Here is a 23,149-nt window from a genome sequence, read left to right on the forward strand (position 1 = left end):
TAGCATTTCTTCTGTCCTAAAGCCAGAAACACAGAATACATTTAATACAAAAGAGGTTTCTGAAAGCAGCTATTCTGTGGGGGGAAATTCCTGGGGACTTCATCTCTGCAGCTTCTGGAGAACCCTGTGCGACGTTCTCTTTCCATCTGAGAAAATTAGGATAGACAAATTGTTTCTCATACCAATAACCACACCTCCACCACGAGGCAAATTCATTACCATTCATGCCTTTGAGGAACCAGGAACCTGTGCTCTTAAAGTCAGGATTAAAAAAAAACGGCACCTACTGCCTGGGGGATGAAAACATCTTTGTGGGCCAGAAAGAAAGCCTTGCTCAGATAAGAAGAGGAAAGATCAACACGTTTAATGAGGAGAGTATCAGAACCAAAAAATTTTCAATGCACACAGCAGACCCATACCCTGCTATCCCTCTGTTCCTCAAACAGTACTTTTGACAAACACCCTGAAAACCAGTCTGGACTTATAGAGAATATTCAAAAGAAGACAACAGGTTACAATAGCACTCCTATGCTGTACAACTTGGAGAAGCAACAAAATGTCAGAAAATACATCTCTTCTAGGAAACACAACCAGATGTAGGACCTAATATTTGAAGATGTGCTCTGCCAGCACTCGACAACATCCCTTTCCTTTGCAAGCCATTTAACCAGATACTGATTTGCAGCACAATTCACTGCCAGTGGTAAAAAACACTGCTAAAAATTCAAGGGAAGATATGCCCCTACTGGCATGCTTCCCACATACCATTCTCTTGGCCAAACACAGTGCAGATGTCTTCCGCCACATCAAGTTCAAAATCAAAAACCGTATCTCCACTGCAAGTCACTGGCGGGCATAGCCTGGAGCCAACAAACCAGGAACAAAACAGGAAAACAGATGTATGACAGGAACTGCCCATTTAACATAGCTAGAAAGGGTCCCCAAGGCCAGTGAGTAACTTGAGCTTCTGTTTAACTCCCTTTCCTATCACCTCCTCCTACAAGCCAGACCAAAATATGCTGGTCAAGAATCTAGGTATGTGTTTGTCAGACAGAAACCTTGCCTTTTCTGCCTCCAGTCTACAGTGACAAGGATAACATTGGCTAGCCCTCACAGTCCTCCTTGTGTCCATGAGCCTCAGATCCCTGATTCCTTAGAACGGTGAATGGTGTTCACCTCCAGCCACTCCACACCAAGACAGCTCAAGCTCTTACAGTTTAAAGAAAAGAACACAGGACTATCAAATGAGACTCATGGTAGGTCCTTGACTAACCCACAAATGAAAGGCCACAGGCTCTTCTGCTCAAACCAGCATTTCTAGTGCAAGGCTTCACAGTTTCGTGCCAGAGAAGTGGTGCTGTCTGGACTCAAATCTTCATGGTTTAGTACCTTGAGATGGTGTCCTAATGAATAAATAAAATCCAAAAATGGAACATAAAGTATGTCATAGCTACAAGTCATAGAGGGGATGGTGCGAGAGAGAGTACCAAATTGAAACCAAACTCCGAGACTTTGAGAACAAGGGTGTGTCAGACCGCATGTGACAGCACCGCACCAACCCAGCCAAAGAAGGTGTGATGTGAAATCTGTGGTTGGATTGCTATAGGCAAGCTACAGATGGCCAAGTTCTAATGGCACTGTAGCGCAAACCAGTCACTGACATCGAGGAAAATCATTCTCGGCGAGAAACAGCGAGTTCTCTGGCATCCATAGTGCATGGAAGTGCAAACAAAGCCACAGTGTCATGCGGACAAGCAACAAAGAAACAAAGGATAAAAGACCCGACAGAGTTTGTGGACAACAAAGACTCCCAGACCAAAACAGATGTAGAGGTTCCTGGTCAGCCAGCTGAACCAATATGATTTTTCAGATTCATACATGCCAAATCACGTGAGGAATCAGCAGGAAAAACAGCCAAGAGTCCCTCCTGCTAGCACACACAGGCACTTTCAGTTACAACCCTCGGTAACACTGGCCTTCCCCACCTGTACAAATTCAGAAGAAACAGCCACCTGTAAATCCTTTTGCAGCAGCACAACAAACACATTCTGGTCCTTGGAAATGGCACACGGCAGCGGTATCAGCAAGCCAGGGTTTGTCCTTACAAGAAACACATTTTACCTGCGCCACCAAGAGAACTGCTTTTTCAGTTGGCAGCATCCTGTACAAGGAAGGACAGCAGACACTACCACAGGAGATATTCTGATGGAAGAGCAGAGCTAGAGAATACAGTCAGGCCTGGGAAATACCTCTTCCGTGAGGTATCTCCTCCCCTCAGTCCTACCTCCTTAGCTCAACAACCCACAGGATAGCAGGAGGTTTCTCTCAAACCAGGCATGTTGACAGGACATGAGTGTTTCTCCAAAGAGCATTGTTATGCGCTATCTGAAGGGAACTTCTGGGGATATTATAGATAAAATGTGTATGGATGGACCAGGAGACCGGACAACTGTTTCCCTAGAAGGACAGTGTCCTCCTGCACAGGGATTTTATGTCTCCCCCTGCCCACTTCTCCCTCTTTGCAAGTACCTGCTGCAGAAATGTCCTCTGTTTGAACAGAGGGGTGCGTGTTTGTGAGAAGAAAGGAAATACCAAATACAATCCAGAAAGATTCCCCCTACGAAAGGAAACCCATCAGTGACAATATATAAACTCTTGCCTCTTTCTGCCACGTGCAAGCCTCTTCTGTCTCCCCATTAGACTGCCCTTCACTACATTCCTTGCCTTATTCCTTGCCATCCATCCCCAGCATGGTGCCAGTCCTTGGCATGAGAACCATGACAGCACGAGACTGGACACTCGGCAGGTCTGGAAGACAGCCTGGCAGCCCTTTGGGAACATCCCAAACCACCCCCAAGAGCAAGGGAATAGCTGGTGTGTGCACTCAGTACAGCCCCTTCCCTATTCAAGAACACAGATGTGGAAGGAGTGTTGTGTTACGGGGTGGCTGCACAGGGTGGCAGAACCAACAGCACTGACCGGGCATTCTTGCGAAGGCTCAGGCTTCCGTGAAAACTTGTACAGTAGTTAAAACTTCCTTCTTCTTAGAGACTTCTTCCTTCACCAACAGAGCACAGAAAACAGGGGTTCCTCAGAGCTGTCTGAACCAGACACTGTTCCAATGGCAGAGCCAGGTGGAGGACCACAACTTCGACAGCTGACAGCTGTCTTCTGAGAGCTCACAGCTCAGGAACACATCACCCTGCAGCACACCTCAAGTTACAGCCTCTGCACCAAGCACAAGCAATAACAGTGTTTAGATCATCAGTGACTGTGTCATTCTCTGCCACTAGAAGACTGAATGAGGCTACATGTCACACTTCTTGGCCCTATAGCTAACCCAGTAGTTTCTTGATTTTAACTCTGAAGGTTGCCACTTGACAGACCTGCCCCCCGTTTCCATGAGGCACCTGATGACACACACGGAGTAATTTCTGCAGTTCCTGGAACCCCCAGGGGGATTAGCATGCCACCTGGATTTTCTGGGAGAGCACAGTAGGGTGCAACAAGCAGAGAAGGCTAAGCCAAGGCAGCCAAACAACCTAAGTCCTGCGTTTGCCACCTCTGCTCCCCAAACGGCATAAAGCACTGGGGTGTCCTCCCTCAGCCAAGGTTAGAAAGAACTGGACTTCAAGTCACAGATACCATGGAGTGGGAAGACAAGAGACTAGAAAACAATCTCTGAGAAATCTTTCCAATGGGCTTCTCCCTCCTTCAGTTTTCACCAGCTGTTGTGTTGTCACTACCTTTGGGTTTGGATTTAGACTTGAAGGAGAAGCGTTTGATGAGGCGGTGAGAGAAGCTACCAGTTTTCTTTCTGGTGGTGGAGTTGGCAGTGACATTGGACAAGTCATCGTGTGACTGGCTCAGGCCTGCTTCCTTCTGCTTGCTCCTTCTCCGGAAGATGAGCTTGGTACCGCTCCGAAGAAAGCTAACTACAGAGACAGGAAGGAGACAGAAACCATAATAGTGTCTTGGACTGGCAAGTTTCAGGGACAGTAACACACCCAGCCATTCTCAGCTATACAGCAGTCCTCTTCCACACTGAGAGGCAGAAGTACACAGCAGGTTGGCTAATCCCAGCTTCCCAAGGCAAAGTCTCAGCTGACGATAGACTGCAACACCAACAAGCTGCCTCACTAAACATTCCATCCCATCTCCCCTCTGCATAAAATTCCTTTTACACAATATCCTCCTCTCAGTGGAAGCGTGCAGCATTTCAAATGACAACCAAGACTCACATGAATGGAAAACAAGTGAGATCATCTGAACCTGAAGACCCTGAGAGGAACATACAAGATGGAAAAGGCCTCTCAGATCAGCCTGTCTCAAGGGCACAGGGATTAACATTGTCCCCTGCGCCCGGAACAACTGCCTGCATTTTCATGACGTGCCCAGTCTAGAGGCAAATAATGCCAACGGCTCCTTATGACTCCCACAAGCAGGAGAAGGTGGAGATGCCAATTGCTTTCAACCTCAAATGGATCATAAAGACAAGATACAAAACCTGCAGGCCATATAACACTACAATGGTATTTCCTACAGACAGGGTTTGCTTTCCATTTTCCCTCTGTTCCCCCCCACCAGCTCTCTTGGGAATCTGGGTCACACACCCTTCTACCCACTGACATTCAAAAAAGGGGCCTCTGCAGCCCAAATCATACCTAGTTGTAACAGGGTACAACTCCCCAAAATTTGTCCCACTCTAATAGTCTGAGTAATCAAGATTTTGATTTGCATTTCTTTACATAAGTTGGTAGCAGAAAAATCCAAGGTGCACCATCCACCTGACAAATGTGTGGAAAGGCCAGGACAGCAGCTAGGTTGAGGCAGCCCACTCCATCATTTAAAAGAAGCGAGTTTGTGTGAACATCTTACATTATGACAGGTCAGAGGCACTAGCTGCTTCGATACTAACAGGGAAAGAAGAAGGGCAATCAAGGCCCATACAATCTACATTGCTGGGCGGCCTCCATGTCCACACCACAGGTGGCCAAATTCAGAGGATGAATCATTATTTATGGGCATGTGCCTGATTTGTGGACCTGGAGACCAGGGAGAGAAAAGCGGTTTTCTATAATACACAGGCTGTGCAGGGTTCCCATCTAGGAGAGCACAGAAACTTGAAAGGTTACAAGAATCAGACACCTACAAATGAAGGCTGTTCAAGTCACTTCAGTGGAAAAACCACAAGACAAAGGCAGGCTCTTCCCAGCTCCATCAGAAGTGGCTCTTTGCTATGCTAAAAGGTGGCTGCAGACCCCATGCTCGGGTGCAGAACCTGGATGTCACTGTCCTCACATACAGCTAATGCTATGGGTCATGTTAGCTACCCTACCTAACAGTTCATGCTTACCTTTGTGATCTTTCAAGCTCCTTGTCTCAAGGGCTCCTGTGGAGCCAGTTTCAGACTCAACATCTTCCACGGATGGTCTTTCAGAGACATCTGATCGCGTTGTCTCATCCAGCTCCTGACTGTCCCTTTGACCCAATGGCAACGCTTCCAGTGGCCGCGACAATTCAGAAAAATCGTGCATCTGGTCAGCTGTGCTGTCTGCCTCAGAGTCCCCATACGCTGTGGCCTCCAGGGATGCAGCATAACCCAGAGAAAGTGCCATTTCGTCTTGAGCAATAGGTACCTGAAGGGGGGTTAGAGAGGCAGACAGACACGAACACAGGATCAAAAGAATTCCACTCATCTGCCTACTTCCATCTATACCCACATATGGGCGGCCCAGTTCAGATCATCAGTGCCAGATGGCACCAATGGACAACTGCCACTCTTTGGCTGAAATATACTGGAATGTGGCCGATTACAAGGCATTCTGCTGCACATCCCTTACTCCCGCAGCAAAGTTCAGGGAGAACTCCTTATATTCTCCACAAGGTTCAAAACCAGTTACGGCAACCACACCCCTTTCTGCAGCTGCCTGTTGTGAACTCCCACTGGCAGCTGCCCTTTAATGCTCACTGGGAAGCAGCTAAAGGTTGTGAACTCCTATTGGCAAGGAACCTTTTAATGCTCACTGGGAAGCAGCTAAAGGTTTCTGATGAGCCAGTCATCCATGCTTCCCACACCGGTCCCTACAGGGCAGGTTAGTTTCATACACACATCCCTACAAGCAACCACCCAGACTGGAAATGCAGCTCCTAACTACCAGAGACCTTGGACACTCCTGAGATGATCAGTGTACTACGTTTCGTCGGTGTCTTCTTGGTGGTCCTGTTATTCGTCTCAGTTAGCTGCCTGATTGCCGTCTCAGCCACCGGATCCAAGCCATTGGGCAAATGGCTATCCCCTGAGCACAAGAAAAATACCAATGCTTGGAGCAGCAACCTTCAGCAGAGGCAAAAGGTCGCTTTCTGACTGCAATGCTTGCAATAGGCAACTTACATGCACACGAATGCATGTAAGTTCCCCCATCCAAAGTCTATTAGAGACTTGTCCAAATAAACAAAATGAAGGAAGCTCTGTAGAGGTAGCCCTTGGCTTTTTCAGGTACCTGAAAAGTTTCATTTCCCACCAGGCATATCATTAAAATACACCTCCCCTTCCCCGCACCACTCAACAAAGACTTCCAAAGACTCCCAATAGTTTGCTTTGGCAGCAACTGTCAAAAGAGCTGCAGTGCTCTGTTCTAGACACAATCAGAGCCCCAAGTGCAGGGTGACCAAAGTTGTTTGGCTCCGGATAGAATGGAAAGTTCTCGTCAAGCAAGGAAACACTCATAGTCCCTGACTGGATGGTTAAAGGGGAATGTCTTTTACCTGCCCACACACCACCACCACCAGCCTTCTGCCCCCACCTTCACTCAGGCACTTGGACATTCTCTGAAGCAGAAAATGCAAGCAAGTTCAGGGAACCGCACTCAGACTGCCACTTTCTAAAACAGGCTAAGGAACACAGTTATTTCAGTAAGAGCCTCAAATTTCCAAGCACTTACGGCTACTGCTGGGCAAGTGGCCATGAGGACGGCCAGTCTCCAAGAGCACTGTTGTCTTTTCAGTCACTTCCACTTTGGAAGGCGACCTCGATGGTGAATCTTCACAGCAAAAGAAACACCGAGATACCAGTAAATGGAGATGAAGCTTACACTACTACGTTATCATATTGTGCCCCCTACACAACCCCCAAAAGCCTCAAGCGAGCATTTGGAGAGCCTGCAAGGCAGCTCTGTAAGGCTTTGTGGCAGTAAGAAGCCCACTGGGAAAAAAATCAGCATCACTGAATGTTTTGGGTTGGAAGGGACCTGAAAACCACTTAGTTCCAATCAGACTGCCATTAGACCAGGTTGCTCCAAGCCCCATTCAGCCTGCTCTTGAACACTTCCAGAGACAGGGCAGCTACAGCTTTCCTGGGCAACCTGTGCCAGTAACTCAGCACCCTCAGAGGGAAAAATTTCTTCCTAATGGCTAATATAAATCTACCCTCCTTCAGCTTAAAGCCATTCCCCTTGCCTTATCACTGCATGCCCTTGTAAAAAAACCACTCTTCAGCCTTCCTACAAGCCCCCTTTTAGGTACTGGAAGGCTGCTTGCTGTAATGTTTCCCCAGAGCCTTCTCCTCTCTGGCCTAAACAGCTTCAAACTCTCTCAGCCTTTCTTCACAGGGAGGTGTTCCAGGTATGTGACCAACTTAGCGGTCCTCCTCTGGACTCACTCCAACAGGTCCATATCTTTCATGCGCTGAGGGGCCGCAAGGCTGGACACAGTACTCAAGGCAGAGTCTCACAAGAGCAGAGCAGAGGGGGAGAATCACCTCTCGGCCTGCTGGCCACACCTCCTTTGATGTAGCCCAGGATATGGTTGCCCTTCTGGGCTGCAAGTCCTGTGAAGCTGACGCGCAGCAATACTTCATTCATGTAATTTCCCAGCCCCGCCTCTTGGAATATCCAGCACCACATTCACCAGGATGCCAGACCACAAGCAGCAACAACCCCTAGGAAGCCAGATCAACATGCTTTTGGCTCCACAATCGGTATGTTCAGCCTAACTTTTTTAGCAGTGAAGAAACTAGAGAAAGCATGGCTAAACACTTAGCCTGACATCATGCACAGGTTATTTGGCAGCATATGCATTAGACATCCCACCACCAAAAGGGTGTGTGAAAGGCTCATCCCTCCCTCACCTCCTCCAGACACACAACTGCAATTCTCTACCCTAGGGCTACATAAGAGTTTCCAACGAAGGTTCTAGGGGAATAGCATGGATGCCCGTGTTCTGACCCACACACCAAAAGCAATACATCAAGCGTGAGCCTGCCATATCCAGGTGTGATGGCTAAACAGTTTTGCCACTGCCTTCATGAGCAGCCATGGGAATATTGCAGCTAAGTCTGTGCTGCCATAGGAGCCACCTGTACAATAAACCTGCTGCTGTGCAGCCTCACCCAGTTTGCAGTCTGCCTTGGGCCGGGACTGAATTGTGGTGACAGTAGTCACAATGGTGCCGTCAGGCATGATGGTCCGGTCCATCTCCACCTTCTTAGTGGGGGTGATGCTGGTTCTCAGAGATGTGGCATGTGGAGCATTCAGAGATGCAGGAGACTCCTGGAACAGCAGCTAAAAGCAGTAAAGCACTGATCAGAGAGGCACTCTTCTTCCCAGATGGAAAGGCAGGCATGTTTGGGCAACAAAAGCTGCAACTCTGGGTACCAAGGAGCCATTCCCAGTACAGTATAAGTTCAACAGCGAGAGGCTCAGGGACCAAGGGGCAGGTGACATCCACCCCTCCATGGCACAAGGGTCTGCTAGCCCTCTGTGCCGAGCTCAGGCCCAAACAGGCGTGTCTCCAGCTAGAGGCTCACATTATGAACTCTTCCAGAGCATGCATGTATGCACAGCTTGTGGGATCATGAGCTCACCTCCAATGTAATGGTAGCTTCAGCTGTCAGTGATTGTCCAGCTCCTGGGGCCAGTGAGCAGACCTGTCTCCCAGACGGCTGCTTGTCCAAAGAATCTATCAAAAGTGTGGCATATGCCAGCAGCACATCTGCAAGAAGGAAGAGCAAAAATAAAACACTTCACATGACCTCAGCACCTCAGGCATCTCCAAGGTAATCCCTGCTTTTGGGAAGCAGCACAATAGGTCAACACAGCACATTGCCACAACTCCATTAACTCCCAAGTTCGAGAGGAAGAAGGGGCAAGCAATGCTCCTCCGCTCCTCTTTAACAATTCAGGATTCAACTCCCTTAAAAGACGACCACTGTGTGGCCTCCATCAAAAATAGATGCTGTAGTAAGTCCCCAACTGAGTACAAAAGAACAGTTAAGAGCCTTATGCAAAGCTCTCCTAATACAAGAGGCAAAATCCTGCATGCCTCTGCCTGCTTCAGAATGCAGACAGGCAGGCCACAGGAACCTCCTGATTCAAGGTCAGACCCAGACCATTTTGGCAGAGGAACAAAATGAGTTGCTTCACACAGTCACAGAAGCTCACATAAAGCTAAATATGAAAAATCCTTTGCAGAACTCATCACACATACCAACAGAGAACTACCATGAGCTTAAAGCACAGGGAGTCCCTTAGGCATTTTTGCCTCCCAGTCTTAAAACCCATCTTAGGGTTGTTCGCACTCACTTCCCCCTCCATCGCTGCTCTTCAGCACCTGTAGTTTCAGTTCTTTGCTTCTAGGTCCCAACTCCCTGTTGAAACCGAAGAGGAGCTGGTGTTAGGCAATCTTTTTTTAAGTGGCCACGGAGCAAACAACCTCATTCTGTATCTTCCCTCCCTCAAATCTCACCCTTTCTAAAGTTTCAGTAGCATGCACTACTATGGAGGACATGACTAGAGTACCAAATGACAAAAAGGAGAATTCTGGTTTGTGTGCCCTGCAGAGCTGTGTAGGTTGACAGTGGAAGTTGAGAGGGCAGTGCCTCTGAAAGGCTGTTTATGCTACATCCTATTGCACCTGCTGCGCCTACATTTAGCACTTCTGCCCACCCAGGGAAGTGAGAAAGATGTATGCAAGCTGGGGCAAAATGCCCCAATCAGCACTCCGGCACAGGGGCAGCATAAACAGACATTGCCCTGTGGCACAGACTTCATCTCTGCACCGTGCACATCACTTGGTAATGGTAGCAGCATGGTAATGATACCCAGACATCATGCCGGTCTGCCTACACTGCTCCAGCCAGAAAGAGAACAAACACTTACAGAAAGAACTCGTCATTCCACTCCATCTCTCCGGCAGCACCGACACTGCCACCTATCACTGGCCTCGTCCACTTCTGCTGCGGGGGGCTGTCTAGCTCTGCCACACAGCATATCTCCCCAACTCCTGCAAGAGAGACAGAGGGCACATGTGCACTCATCAACAAGAGGCAGTGGTTCGTCACACACACACACCCCTCTTTTCCATTCAAACCCACCCAAAACATCCACTTGCTCCAATCTTGCCACCTGCACGCTTGCCCCCGTGGATCAGCAATGTTTTCATGCCTACCTCCCTTTCCCTGGCAGCCCAAGTTCAGCACTCGAAGATTCCGGAGCAACAGCTTAGAACCCAGAGGGGCTGCTGCTACTCTGGACGGGCACTCTCGAGTCAACTTATTGCTGGGTACCTGAGGAATGATGAGAGCGAGACCATTACCTTTATCATTCACTCACCAGGAGAAAGCATCAAGAGGCATCGTCCTTGTATCTATTAAGTAGCTCCTCACACCAACACAGGGGAATACCCGCAAGGCCATCAAGGGATGCTGCAGGTTTCCCAGGCCATTGACCTCCAGTGGGCCCTAATGTTATTTCAGATGGGAAGTTTAAGGCAGACAGAGAAGGCGACAGGCAAGAACAAGCTTGCTGGCTACTGGACAGTCAACTGATGATGACAAACCATGGGACATTCCATGTCTGCAAACGCTGCCTTAGAGAGAGCCCTTGTATTCAGAGCAAGACCAACCGCCAAAAAGAGATGTATCTCAGGCAGTCCAGCTCCACAAGGATGTGACCAACAATCAGCATTCAAGAAAAAAGGTGGAAGGAGTTGCCCTTGGGAGCAATTTCTAATTATCCCTAAGCACCACATTGCAGTCCCCAAATGCCTATGATAGTGCAGGCCGTCACCCAGAAGTGAAACTCAAGCCTTGGATCCTGCCTGAGCCTCAGCCCTCAGAGGTGTCTTGGGTTAGGGTTGTGCCTGTGTTTGGGGCACAAGAATGACACGAGAAGAGTGACTTACCGCACTGGCTCCAGCGGTACAGGCCAACAAATTCACCATCATGGCTGGCTTCGTGCTGACAATGGTATCCTCGACCAGATCCTTTATAGTGGACAAATCTGCTCTCCCTTCATCCTTCTCTCCGTAAATCAAGGGGAAATGCAGGAATGTCATTAAAAAATGGACACATTTACATCTCCACCTGCCTCTCATGCCTCTAATATGCTACACAGTCATTCTCCCAGTAATAACCTCCCAAACACTCTTCCCATATTCCATACTCGCTCTCCTCAGAGCTTAAAGCTTCTGTGTAGCAGCTGCAGGCAAATGCAAGCTTTCTAAATGAGACAAACTAAGTCTCTACTTCTGTAGTTTAGCTGGTGTAAATTTTTACAATACAGATTTTATAGTTTGTCACATGCTTACCACCTCAGGAGATGGTGCCACCACACTTTTGGGAAAACAGTCGAATTCCTAGAACTACTCAGTATAAAGTAACAAAGGTGTCAATAGAACAACAAATCAACCAACCTATCTGGATCACAGAAGTGCAAGCACACCCACATTCTGTTCATTAAACCTCTAACCCTGCGATTCCCCACATTAATCTCCTACTTTTAATTAATCCCTTCAAAAAAACCCAATCAAACTTAACCAACACAACAACAACAACAAACACCACCTCACACAAAGAAAGAGCGGCAACCCAGCTCGTTTTGCAGCTCTACATGTGACAACAGCAGGAGGAACCAACATAGACAGAAAGCCTTCAACAGATACTGGTGCCACTTCAGCCCTCTTGAGGATGCCGCTTTGACACAGTTGAGCTAGTACCGATTCCAGGATGAAAGGATGAAAGAATCCTCTCCACTGCCCTCACTGCCCAGTGAGCTGCCAACCCTTCTCCTCCACAGCAGCCCACCTTCTAGCTGTTTCTGCTCCTTCGTCCACTCACAGTCAGCCTCCCATTGTTAGCCACTCACCTCAGGAAGCCCAAGTCGTGGAAGAACAAAAAGGTCCAAGTCTGGTCTGTCTTTGAATGTCCATGACACCAGGAGACCCTCATTCTGTATCTCCTCCAAGTGGATCTCCACCTGGCCCAGAACAAATATCCATAGTTGAAAACAGTTTCTGCTTACATTAGGTGATTTTTGCCCCATTCCAAATTCAGCAATTGAAAGGCCCTCACACCAGTGCAACAGTAAAAAACAGAACATAGGAACGCAAGTGCTCCCAGGCCTACAGGATGAAGCAGCTGTAGAAGCTCCATGGCGAGATCTGGCTCCCACACTGCGACTGGATGCCCAGGCACCACCAGAGGGAAAAATGATCCATTTTTTCTTTTACTGAAGAAAAAGCCTGCAGAGTACCATCCACAAGTGCCCAACTGGGCACCAACACATAGGATATTTACTGAGTTACATCACTTAGGCATTGCCAAATGTAAACGCAACCATTTATAGGTTAGCAACACATCTCTACAAGATGATCCTGAGGTTGAAGACCCACCTGGGTCACCAACAGTCTGCAACAACAAACTAGAATATACACTATCCTGTAGTTTAGCTGAAGCTAAGAATTTGCACACCCATGTACCCATAAAAGCATTACTAATGTGACAGACAGAGGCAGAACCACACACGAATGGAACTGAACTGACCTGAGAGCTCTACTAAAAACTGGGTAATAGAATTCAGTACAGTTCTCAATTACCAGGTTGACATTTACTGACAACACAGAAGGTCATCAGACAAAAGCAACATATATGAGACACAGTGGCCACGTAAGTAATCAACAAGAGGTGTGCCAGAATGGACAGGGCACAGGGCACAATTGGGAACACAGTACTTGAAGTATTCCAAAAAACAGGTAGGCATGTGGTAATCTAACCTGCATTTCATAAAACAGCAGCAGCAGGACCTCAATTAGAATACTATATGCAACTCCTTTACATGAACAATCAACCCAAAACTTCACCAGGTGCAGACAAGGAGACCTAGAAAATGTCAATGAGTAGGGGAGCAATTGGATGAGATGTGAAAAAGGGGAGTTCTCAGAAATGAAAAGCAATTGCAGTTGCTGCCCATAACTAGACTGGCAGCAGGCACACTACATGCTAAAGAGAGAGAGGAGCTCTCTGGAGCTCTGGATTTCTGGAGATGACCACAGAACAGTGGTACAAAATCAAACTGGAATAACCTGATAAAAGTATGCTGAAAATTGTAATAAAGCTTCTGAGAGCAAAAAGGTTCAAGAACAAGCTTCAAACTGTCTGCAACAGCATGGGATTAGCTTCTGCTACCACTGAGTTACTTCTAATTTTGCCAGGTCTATCTTTTCTTTTTTTTTTTTGTGCACATATGAGCACACTACCTCCAAGCAAGATACCATCTCCAGCATCATGTCCTTCATCATGATGGAAAACCATATTCCAAAGAATCAAATCCAGCCAGAAAGTAACCATGGAGTTACCACCCATTGTGATTTCAGAGCTTCTTTGCTGGAATAAGCATCTCCGATATCCAACACACAGAAAAAGCTGCACTGTGCTCTTGTGAACGTAATGAGGGGAACTGACAAGCAAACTACTCCTCACCATAGATTTCTTTTTCTCACCCACTACCAGGACACCATACTTTTACATAGCCTTTCTCCTCCCATACCTTTCCCCTTCCACTATGCCACAAGGGGAATTGAATTCTCTGAACTTCTCACTTCTTAAATACCCACTTGAAAGCAGTATATAGAATGCAGCCATGTCTCAAAACTCTCTGAAATTTCTTACAGCTATATTTCATAGCCAAAATCTGCATATGAAGACTCAGAAAACAAGACTCGGCATGCAGATGGGGAATATTTGCTACCTCACCAAATGTTAGTGACAGCACACCGCTTCTCCCAGCCCAATGAGGCCTTCATTTGCACTTTGAATCAGGTCCTCCTTCCTCGCTCAGCATGGGACTAGATGGAGGAGGGAGGTCAATGTTTAACTTTTTGTAATCCTTACCTGAGCCTGCAGCACAGCCAAAGTGACATGATACGTGTCCACAGAAACAGCAACTGGGGACTGCTGAGTAACAGAGACAGGGAATTTCACAGCTTCAGCTGACAGATGGCACCACAGCACCTAAAAAGAAAAGGAAAAGATGAGTTTATATCCCGGCAAGAGGCTGCTGTGTTGTTCTCACCAAGTTCAAAGCTGCAAACCTGCAACTTCAGACCCTGTGCTGTGACAAGAGCACTTCTCTGCTCTTCATAGTAGAACCCTGATGTTTGGGTTCAGCCTTCACACATCCCGGCTCCACCAACATATCTTCTCTCACAGAGCTTACTTGTGCAAGCTCCAGAGCCTCCAAACAGGAGACAGGCCTCCAAATTCCTCAAAACAGACCTCACACAAAACTTCCCTGGTTCCACCATCTCCATCAGAAAGGCCTCAGCAGTGTCTGCAGAACACACCATCACACCAAACTGCACAGTTTAGAACAGCAAAGCCTTACCATGCTGTGGTCCGACTGTCCCTTGCATGTCACACAACTTATATTGGCAGCTTGTGGTAACTGAGGACCCTCTTCAAATGTGATCTGCACTGAACTCTGCAAAGAGAAAACTGTTAGTTCTCAGTAGTCAGAGCCAACCTGATAGTTCCAAAGAGGATGAATGATGTGGGGTCCCAGAGACACTCCAGCCAGCATCCAGAACTATCGCACACTATAATTTTACCCACCTCGACTTGTCTATACAGAGAAAGGAAACAAGGTGTCCAGTTGAAGCTTGAATTCACAGATACGAAGCACCTCCAGGAAAGTCCAAATCTCATCCAGAATCTCACACAAGCAAAGTCCTCCAGGATAACTCCCAGACCCCGCTTCAGAAAACCGCTTTTAGACCCAGCAACTCACTGAGGCAATGCTACTCCACACAAGGAGCAGCTGCAGCAGGAACTGAAGTGGGGCCTTCTGGGGCCTCCATGCCAATTCAGCCACCAGCTAATCTTCCCTTTACAGGAGTCCTAAATTCTAGAACTTATACATTCAGGTCATTTTGTGATAATGTGAGTAATTCAACACATGACAGAAAAGTACAGCATGTCAGATATGGGAAACTGGTGACACTCTGACTAATGCATTTTGATAAGAGGAGCATGGAAGCAAAGGGTGAGTTTCTACAGAAGCAGCACTATGCCCAGTGGGGGAAGGCACTTCACGTTGAATCCAGCCTAGAATTTGTCACTCCTTCAAAAAGGGAGATACTTTTCCTATCTTGCTGGAAAACTCAAAAACAAGTTTGCATTATGTTTCTCAGGACTTTAACTGCCTACACAACTTAACAGAAAGGAAACCCTTTCTCACTTATACGATTAAAAAAAAAAAAAAGGGGATATTGCAATAGACTTTGGACTGCTTTGGACCACAGTTTCTGTAGGTATTAAGTCCCTGCCTTGCAGGCAACACAAGCTATAATGGAATTATTTCCATATGGAATCATCAAGGCGTACTCTCCTTCATGAACTTCAAAACTGCAGATAATACAATGGCAATACCGGGAGAATAAAGAAAACAAATACCAGAAAATTTCGAAGAGATTGCTGCGGAAAATCAGAGTGACTACAGTATTGCCCCAACCCGCGTTAAACGATGCGTGGTAACGCGCTCCGCCCTTTCCGTGCTCGCACTGCTCCCACGCAGGCCGAACTAAGCCGTCCGCAAGGTGCCTACCGGCTCCTCCGGCCGGAGCGCCGTGAGGGCAACGGCTGTCCCGGCACCCGTGAACAAAGAGCAGGCGGGTCGGCCCGCCTCACCTCGCTGCCGCTCCCCGCGCTCCCCGGCTCGTGCCCTGCCGTACCCCGTGCCGGCGCGCCTGGCTGTTGAGAGCTCGCACCCAAGCTCGCTGCCACTGCTCCCGTAGGGACCTCAGGGCGAGAAGGGCCGCGAGCAGCGCCCGGGCCCCGGCCTCCTCCCCCGCCGCTCCGCGACGCCGTAGTGCTCGCAGGGCCGTGGACCGCCAGTACTGGAGCAGCCAGGCCGCCACGGTGAGCAGCGAGGCGGCGAAGAGCAGCACTAGCGCGGCCCAGCCCAGGTCTGGCCCCATGGCACAGAGCGCGGGGCTCACGGCAGCGCGGCGGGCATGGCGGGCGGGCCGCGGTGTTGCCCCGCTCGCGGCACCGGGTGCACGTGGCCCCGCCGCAGCCCCGCGGCACCGCACGCGCACCCGCCGCCGCCTCTTTCCTTCCGGCGCGGCGGAGCGCGCGCGCCCCCCGCGGCCCGGCGGCGCCGCCCGAGCCGCGGCGCACACCCCGCCCGCTGCTCCGCCCCGGGCCTGCGTGCAGGCCGTGGTACCCGGTCTGAACGGCCCGGAAACCTCACGGCTGCTGCCGCTGGTCTTCTCTTCTGGGGGAATGAAATAGGAGCACAGCCGCAATCTGAAAGCCCAAGTCCCCACCGGCTTTCCGAGCTTCGATTAACGACGCTTTTCTCCTTCACGTCACGCTTTTTTCTGATGGGAGTCACTGCCCCGTTCCCACCAGGCACGCAGGACACAGCAGCAACGCAGATCCTTTCCGTTCGTCTGCTCGCGATTGTGCCACTCTCGCCGTGGTGGGCAAGTAACACGAGTTTTAATCACCTCCCGACAGCCTAACCCAAAGTAGCAGCGGCCTCTGGCCAGACATGCTCCCCTGCACCTCTGTGCTGTGCTTTCGTCCCCGGCGGTACCGTGTGCCCGCCTCAAAGTTGTTATAAAGTTTACAAAATCACTTTTGTACATGTGCAACAGACAGCAGAGCAGACGTGGCCTCTCAACACAGCAGCAGCTCCTTAGGTGGCCATAAAGCCATCAGAAAAATCAGATAAAGCCATCAGAAACCATTTCAGGTTGCCATGCAGCTGCAGGGCATGTAAAAGTTCTTCTTACTGCTACCGGACTTTCTGCTGCGTCTCCCCCTCCGCTCATCGACTGACACCTGAACGAACAGAACAGTGAATGGACACTGAGCCTATCCTGCCTTCCCCTCCCCACCCCCCAAAAATGCCCCGAGGGCCCATCAGCAGTTGCAGATTTCCTGACAATCAAAAATGTCCAGTAAGGTATTTTACTGAATTTTCCCGACATCTGAGGAAACACGTGGGGAAACGAACCCAACGGCCGCTCACTTTTCCGATCTCGCGCATTCGGCACCCGGGTAACACGCCTCGCCACCCCGCCTGCCGGCGGTGACTGCGCTGGCCGGGACTCGCCCGCAAGCGCGGAGCCCCAGACCTGGGCAAAAGGCGGTTCCGGTTGGGAGGCGGCGAAGCCGTCGCTCATTCAGCGCGGGCGCGGTCCCGGCCGCCCGCCCTCCACTGGGACTCACTCGCATCCCGCATGGGAGGAAGTGACGTACCAATAAAGAGCGGGGGGGGAGGGGGGAAGGGTGGCCATGGCGGTTGTGGGCATTGCGGGGCGGAGTCCGTGGGCCGTCCCCGGGCGAGTGCTGCTCCCGGCGCAGAGTTTCGGAGGAACCTCGCGGAGGAGGAGAAGCACCGCGAACCTTAGCACCGGGGACAAACACCTCCATACACCCTCAGCGCGGCGGAAACCGCTACCGATCCCGGCCGTCCTGCGAGCAGAGCTCCGTGCCGGCAGGAGGCTCATGCCAGGGCCAAAGATGGCGCCCCCACCCCCGATAGGCCGCGAGGGCCCCGCGCATCCGGCGCCGCCCGCGTAACGCCCGGCCGGGAAGGCGGTGGGCAGCGCCCCCGCCCGGCCTCGCTCCGCGCCCTTGGCAGGGGCAGCCCCCGCCGCGGCCATGGCGGCCTGGCCCACTGTGCCCCTCCTCATCAACCTCGGCGGGTCGCTGCTGGGCTTCGTGGCCACGCTCACGCTGATTCCGGCCTTCACGGACCACTTCCTCGCCGCGCGGCTCTTTGGGGAGGACCTCAACAAGACCTCAAGGCGGCCCGTGTGAGTAGCGCTGCCCCAGGGAGCTGCCCCGCGGGGCCGGCCCAGGCACGGCTGACTCCCTCCGCTCTACCTTCCAGCCCCGAAGCACAGGGCGTGATCAGCGGTGCCGTGTTCCTGATCATCCTCTTCTGCTTCATCCCCGTGCCCTTCCTGAGATGTTTTGTGGAGGAGCAGTGCGCGGCCTTTCCTCACGACGAGGTGAGGTTCGTCTAGTGCTGCAAGCGTGGCAGGCAGGGGCAGGGAGTGGCCACCGGTGACCGGGGTCCTGTTCTCTGTCCTGCAGTTCGTGGAGCTCATCGGTTCGCTCCTTGCCATCTGCTGCATGATTTTCCTGGGCTTTGCAGATGATGTTCTGAACCTGCGCTGGCGCCACAAGTTGCTTCTTCCTACCATGGCTTCCCTCCCACTGCTCATGGTTTACTTCACTAACTTTGGGAACACGACCATTGTGGTGCCTAAGCCCTTCCGGGTGCTGCTGGGCATGCACTTGGACCTGGGTAAGTTTATGAATCACCAGAAGCTGTCATCCATGTGGCAAGGGATCACATGGAGCACTTCTTACTGCAGAGGGAGCAGACTAAGGATTTGCTTAAGTAATCAGTAAGAGAGTGGCAGTCCACCCACTAAACATTAGGCTGGAAAGAACATCCAGAAACCCAGTGCACATTCAGGTGTGCATAGACAGACACCAGTCATTTTCCCATGATCCTGGCAATAGAGCTGAGTAGTGGGGCACACAGCACATGGCTGATAACATCAGGATGTTAGAAAGACAGAAACAGCACTACAGCTGGCCACCATGTCACGGCAGTTTGTCACAGTACATGTAGACATGACAGCCAGCTTGTAAGAGAGGAAGCAATCTTATTTGTAAGCTACCACTATCAAAACTCACTGAGATTGTTAGGTAATAGGTTGTTGTATAAAGCAAGAAGTGAGAGCTTCAGTGAATTGGTCTAGGGCCTGCTTTGCCTCCAAATACTGATGCATTTGGCTTGCTCTGCAGGTATCCTCTACTACGTGTACATGGGTATGCTAGCAGTGTTCTGCACTAATGCCATCAACATTCTTGCTGGAATTAATGGAATTGAAGCAGGACAGTCGCTGGTGATAGCTGCTTCCATTATCATATTCAATATTGTAGAGCTAAACGGTAAGGAAAATAACAAACTTTTGTGGGCACAAAAAGCAAAGGGTGATTGAATTCTAGATTTCAGTAGCTGGTATTACTAAAAATGAACCAGTCTTGTCTTATCACAAACACATGTTTTTCTTTTTTCTATAGGGGATTATCAAGATGATCACATTTTTTCTCTCTACTTCATGATTCCCTTTTTTTTTACCACACTGGGCCTATTTTACTACAACTGGTAAGAGGACAGACATTCAGAATTTGTTTGGAAGCATCCTTTCCCTCTAGTTTCTCCCTTTTTGAATGAACAAAACCACTTAACCACCTCCAGGTGTGGAACGCTGGAGTGTAGAGAGGTTTCTTGCCAGATCCAAGAACACAAAGCATGGAGTGTTTTGTATTAAAACAACTGTGGTCACACCAGCTCACCCAGACATGCAGAATACACTGTCTCCTGTGCCTCACTGGCTGGCTTTTCATACGATATTCTCCGCAAGTCAGGTGGTGGGTCCCAGTCCTGCAATTCTTAGAATAAATACCTACAATTGTTTTTACTGCGTAGATCTGCTACAGATCTCCATTGGCCCCTGACCTGCAATGTGGGCACACATTCAGTGGTTATAAATAGTCATTTTTGAGGCAATAGCAGTCATGTCAGACCTTTGCTTTTCTGCTCCATGGATTACAGGTACCCATCTCGAGTGTTTGTTGGGGATACCTTCTGCTACTTTGCTGGCATGACCTTTGCTGTGGTGGGGATCTTGGGACACTTCAGCAAAACAATGCTGCTTTTTTTCATCCCACAAGTACTCAACTTCCTCTATTCATTGCCTCAACTCTTCCACGTCATTCCTTGTCCCCGTCACCGGCTACCGAGGTAATGTACCAAGTGACCTATAGTGGTACTACAGGTTGTGTCTTTTACCTCCAACACCAGCTGAGAAAGGTGGTGGAAGGTGCTCTTTTTAAAAGCCATCAAAGTATGCTTTCTCTTTAAAAGACAGCAGCTCACTCTGCTAGCTACAGTCAGATCATACAGTAGAGGTTTCTCAAAGAAGTGCACTTCTCTGACCAGCCCACCCCTCAGATACAGAATGATTTTTAACAAGGTTAGAACATGATGATTCCAACCTACAAGATTGAGAAAAATTGACACAGGCTGCTTTTAATACTGTGGTAGTGGGATCTGCTAAGATTTCATAGTAGCAAGCATTCTATAGCACTATGCCACATCAGCAGTTCTCTCTGCAGATGTTAGATTCTTCTGTTTTATTCTTTAAACTACACAGCATATATTGGGGGTGCAATGGGAAGGAGTCTTCTCTGCCCCACTTGAGGGGCTAGATACTAGCGGCTGGTTTTAAGTGTATCAGGTAATTCCTGTTTCTTCCACCACTGGATTTCTTTCTCAGCTGTGGATCGAAGTCTGCTTACAAAGTGATCTATCTCCTTGTTGCATCTGGACTAAATTTTAACTGTTTCTTTTAGGCTTAATCCTAGTACAGGCAAGTTGGAGATGAGCTACTCCAAATTCAAAACTAAGAGCCTCTCTGCCCTGGGAACAAGCATTCTGAAGGTAATTTGTGGAAAACATTCAAAATTCAGGTGCATTTTGAGGCAGTCATCAAGTGAAAGAGAAACAGGGTGGGAGAAAATGCAGAACTTCAGGGTTCAATAGTTACTGAAGAAAGTCTGTTACCATCCCTCCCAGTCACTTGATTGTGTTAAAAATCAGTCTTTCAGAATAACCACACATAGAAGTACCCCAGGACCATCATAAGTCTGTCCTGTCTTTTCAGTAAGACCACAACCAGGATTTCAGGGCTGGTGCAGCAAAAGGGGTCTTGAGCAAGATTAGCCAGTGAACACCAAACATACCTGGTGAAATAGTGTCCAATATTTCTTTCCTCAGGTAGTCAAGATCTTGCACGTAGTAGATGTGAGGAGTGGAACAGATGAAGATGGCGAATACACTGAATGCAGTAATATGACACTTATTAATTTTGTCATAAAACTGATGGGACCCACCCACGAGCGAAATCTCACTCTTCTGTTGCTACTCATTCAGGTCAGACAAAGGGTTCCTCCAGTAGAACGATTTACTCTGCAATAGAAACAGATCCAAGTCAGTATCAAGAGCTTTAAGGGGAAAGTAAAATATCGTGCTCTTCACACAAAGTGCAGTTGAGCTGTGGAGCTTGAGGAGAATAAGAGGTTTACACACTTCAAGGGGGGAAGAAATCCACACACACCTCCCTGTTCAATTGAGAGCTTACAAAAAAAGTCAGAAGGTTAGCTTAAGAAGATTCCCAAGGCACGAATCATTGGTTGCAAGAAAAACGTGAGCACAGCAGAGTGCCTTCCTTATCCCTGACTCAAGACAGCCTTTTGGTATGTTCCTGTTTTTCCATAATACAAAATAACAGTCTCACAGTTGTCACCAGCAAGTGGACTTGCATAAGGATGGCATGTGGCTCAGCAGTCTCTCAGTCTGAGGGGCATGCGGGAGCATTTTGAAGCCACTTGGAGTATAAGGATATGCTTCACAGATCCTGCCACTACCTCTATTCAGCATGTGAATTCTCGAGCATAGTGTAGTGAAAACACCGCTTTTTGAAAGGCCTGCATTGGTTAACTGCCCACAATAAAATCCTTCTTTTCATCTTCAGATTTAAGATAAGGGATTCTTACTAGGAAAGAGACACTTAGCCAGAGTCCAATTTGACTTGCAACGAAAGCCTGTTGAGGGCTTAGGCAGATGACATTGGGGATGGGAGAAGACAGGAAGTAGATAGCACTTATCTTGATCCCAGTCACAGCAGAGAAGTCCTGATAGCACCTTATTGTAAGGATACTGAATTTCAGCTTTGACATAAGGTATTTTCCATTACAAACCATGGGGTTTATGTTAAAATAACATAAAATTTATGTTAAAATTCCTTAAGGGGGAAGGAGTTATTCTCAAACTCTTATCTCATGCACATGTTCTTAGAATGTGACTGTGTGCAGGCACAATGAAAAGTCTCCCACTGATACCTAAAATCATCAGAGAAAGAAACAATGTCTTTGGATAGACTTCTGCGACTTCCTATACCAAAAAAAAGTAGTCTTTAGTTGCTATTTTATGAAATGAGGCATGCTGGAAAGCTTAGTAAATCCATTTGGAAAGGAGGAATCTGACAGCCTGTAAACCATTTGACAGTATGTTTCTGTTATGTGTCTGATTTTTACCTAGGTCCTTGGCAGCACGATTGCATTTTCGATCCGGTACCAACTAGTGCGCTTGTTTTATGATGTCTGACTGGACTGTCAGGAGTGAGGGAAAGAGTTCTACCTGGCAGTCCATTTTATCCAGTTGCTTGACCAACTGATGATTCAACTGATGTTGCTCCCACCCTCTGGGAACCTCAGAATACCTGTCAAAACACAAGCAACTGCTTTGCGTGGGCTAGTTTTGAACCGGGATGTTCTTTGTGCACCAAAGGCTTTTGTCCAATTCTGTGATAGAAAAGATTCACTACTACTCGGACATCATTGTTACTAGGAATACCTTTTAGAAGGGAAGCAAATGACAGCACTTAGGGAAAGTGGGAAAGGTGGAATCTCTATACGTCTAACAAAGACTACTGTTCACCAAGAGAGAAAACAGCAACTTTAATTTCTGTGAGCAGAATAAGTAAACCAGACTCCATTCCTGGCTTCTCCAATCCTGTTTTTGGTCCATGGACACAGAATGACATGTTATAACCCGTACTCAAAACTAAGAGTGCTCCAAGAATAAAATAATTCATGGTACCCTTTCCCCTGCAGTGGTTTGCCTTGACAACATTGACATGCAGTGAAACTAGGTTGTGTGATCCATCTCTAGCTTTCTACCCTGTTAGGCAGCTGATCATTTCTGCAGTGGACACTCCC

At 48.6% G+C, this 23,149-nt stretch overlaps 2 protein-coding genes across 8 annotated transcripts; one reads left to right on the top strand and one right to left on the bottom strand.

The window, feature by feature from the left end:
• C2CD2L (C2CD2 like) lies at positions 1 to 21,235 on the bottom strand. Of its 6 annotated transcripts, none has more exons than XM_054291533.1 (14): positions 21,113 to 21,235; positions 14,661 to 14,756; positions 14,168 to 14,287; positions 12,144 to 12,254; positions 11,182 to 11,298; positions 10,447 to 10,564; positions 10,158 to 10,281; positions 9,582 to 9,646; positions 8,864 to 8,991; positions 8,390 to 8,561; positions 6,945 to 7,043; positions 6,166 to 6,299; positions 5,357 to 5,639; positions 1 to 3,935 (listed from the first exon to the last, which is right to left on the bottom strand). In XM_054291533.1, the coding sequence occupies exons 2-14, from the start codon at positions 14,661 to 14,663 to the stop codon at positions 3,715 to 3,717; spliced, it is 1,695 nt and encodes a 564-aa protein (XP_054147508.1). In that variant the 5' UTR covers positions 14,664 to 14,756; positions 21,113 to 21,235; the 3' UTR covers positions 1 to 3,714. The 6 variants fall into 6 exon arrangements, with proteins under 6 accessions (XP_054147508.1, XP_054147506.1, XP_054147507.1 ...); XM_054291531.1 differs by lacking the exon at positions 21,113 to 21,235 and adding an exon at positions 17,419 to 17,555; XM_054291532.1 differs by lacking the exon at positions 21,113 to 21,235 and adding an exon at positions 17,313 to 17,489.
• Positions 17,882 to 23,034, top strand: DPAGT1 (dolichyl-phosphate N-acetylglucosaminephosphotransferase 1). 2 transcript variants are annotated; one of them, XM_054291534.1, is made up of 9 exons: positions 17,882 to 18,102; positions 18,180 to 18,300; positions 18,386 to 18,599; positions 19,109 to 19,255; positions 19,388 to 19,472; positions 19,923 to 20,111; positions 20,723 to 20,810; positions 21,147 to 21,302; positions 22,470 to 23,034. In XM_054291534.1, the coding sequence occupies exons 1-9, from the start codon at positions 17,948 to 17,950 to the stop codon at positions 22,533 to 22,535; spliced, it is 1,221 nt and encodes a 406-aa protein (XP_054147509.1). In that variant the 5' UTR covers positions 17,882 to 17,947; the 3' UTR covers positions 22,536 to 23,034. The 2 variants fall into 2 exon arrangements, with proteins under 2 accessions (XP_054147509.1, XP_054147510.1); XM_054291535.1 differs by lacking the exon at positions 21,147 to 21,302.
• Positions 23,035 to 23,149: the final 115 nt, after the last annotated feature.

The sequence above is a fragment of the Melozone crissalis genome, unplaced genomic scaffold, assembly GCF_028551555.1.
Source record: "Melozone crissalis strain CALT ecotype California unplaced genomic scaffold, PUWL_Pcris_2 ptg000092l_1, whole genome shotgun sequence".
Lineage (NCBI taxonomy): Eukaryota > Metazoa > Chordata > Aves > Passeriformes > Passerellidae > Melozone > Melozone crissalis.

What these genes read in the sequence shown, in the direction of transcription:
- C2CD2L (XM_054291527.1), bottom strand. Translation starts at nt 16,251, where the DNA reads ATGGGGCCAGACCTGGGCTGGGCCGCGCTAGTGCTGCTCTTCGCCGCC. An exon ending in TGGCTGTGCTGCAGGCTCAG is followed by an intron (nt 12,255 to 14,167) that starts GTAAGGATTACA and finishes GTTCTGGGCCAG; the next exon opens with GTGGAGATCCACTTGGAGGA. An exon ending in TCATCTCAGGAGTGTCCAAG is followed by an intron (nt 5,640 to 6,165) that starts GTCTCTGGTAGT and finishes ACCCCCCTTCAG; the next exon opens with GTACCTATTGCTCAAGACGA.
- DPAGT1 (XM_054291534.1), top strand. Translation starts at nt 17,948, where the DNA reads ATGGCGGCCTGGCCCACTGTGCCCCTCCTCATCAACCTCGGCGGGTCG. An exon ending in GGGCATGCACTTGGACCTGG is followed by an intron (nt 18,600 to 19,108) that starts GTAAGTTTATGA and finishes CTTGCTCTGCAG; the next exon opens with GTATCCTCTACTACGTGTAC. An exon ending in GGCCTATTTTACTACAACTG is followed by an intron (nt 19,473 to 19,922) that starts GTAAGAGGACAG and finishes CATGGATTACAG; the next exon opens with GTACCCATCTCGAGTGTTTG.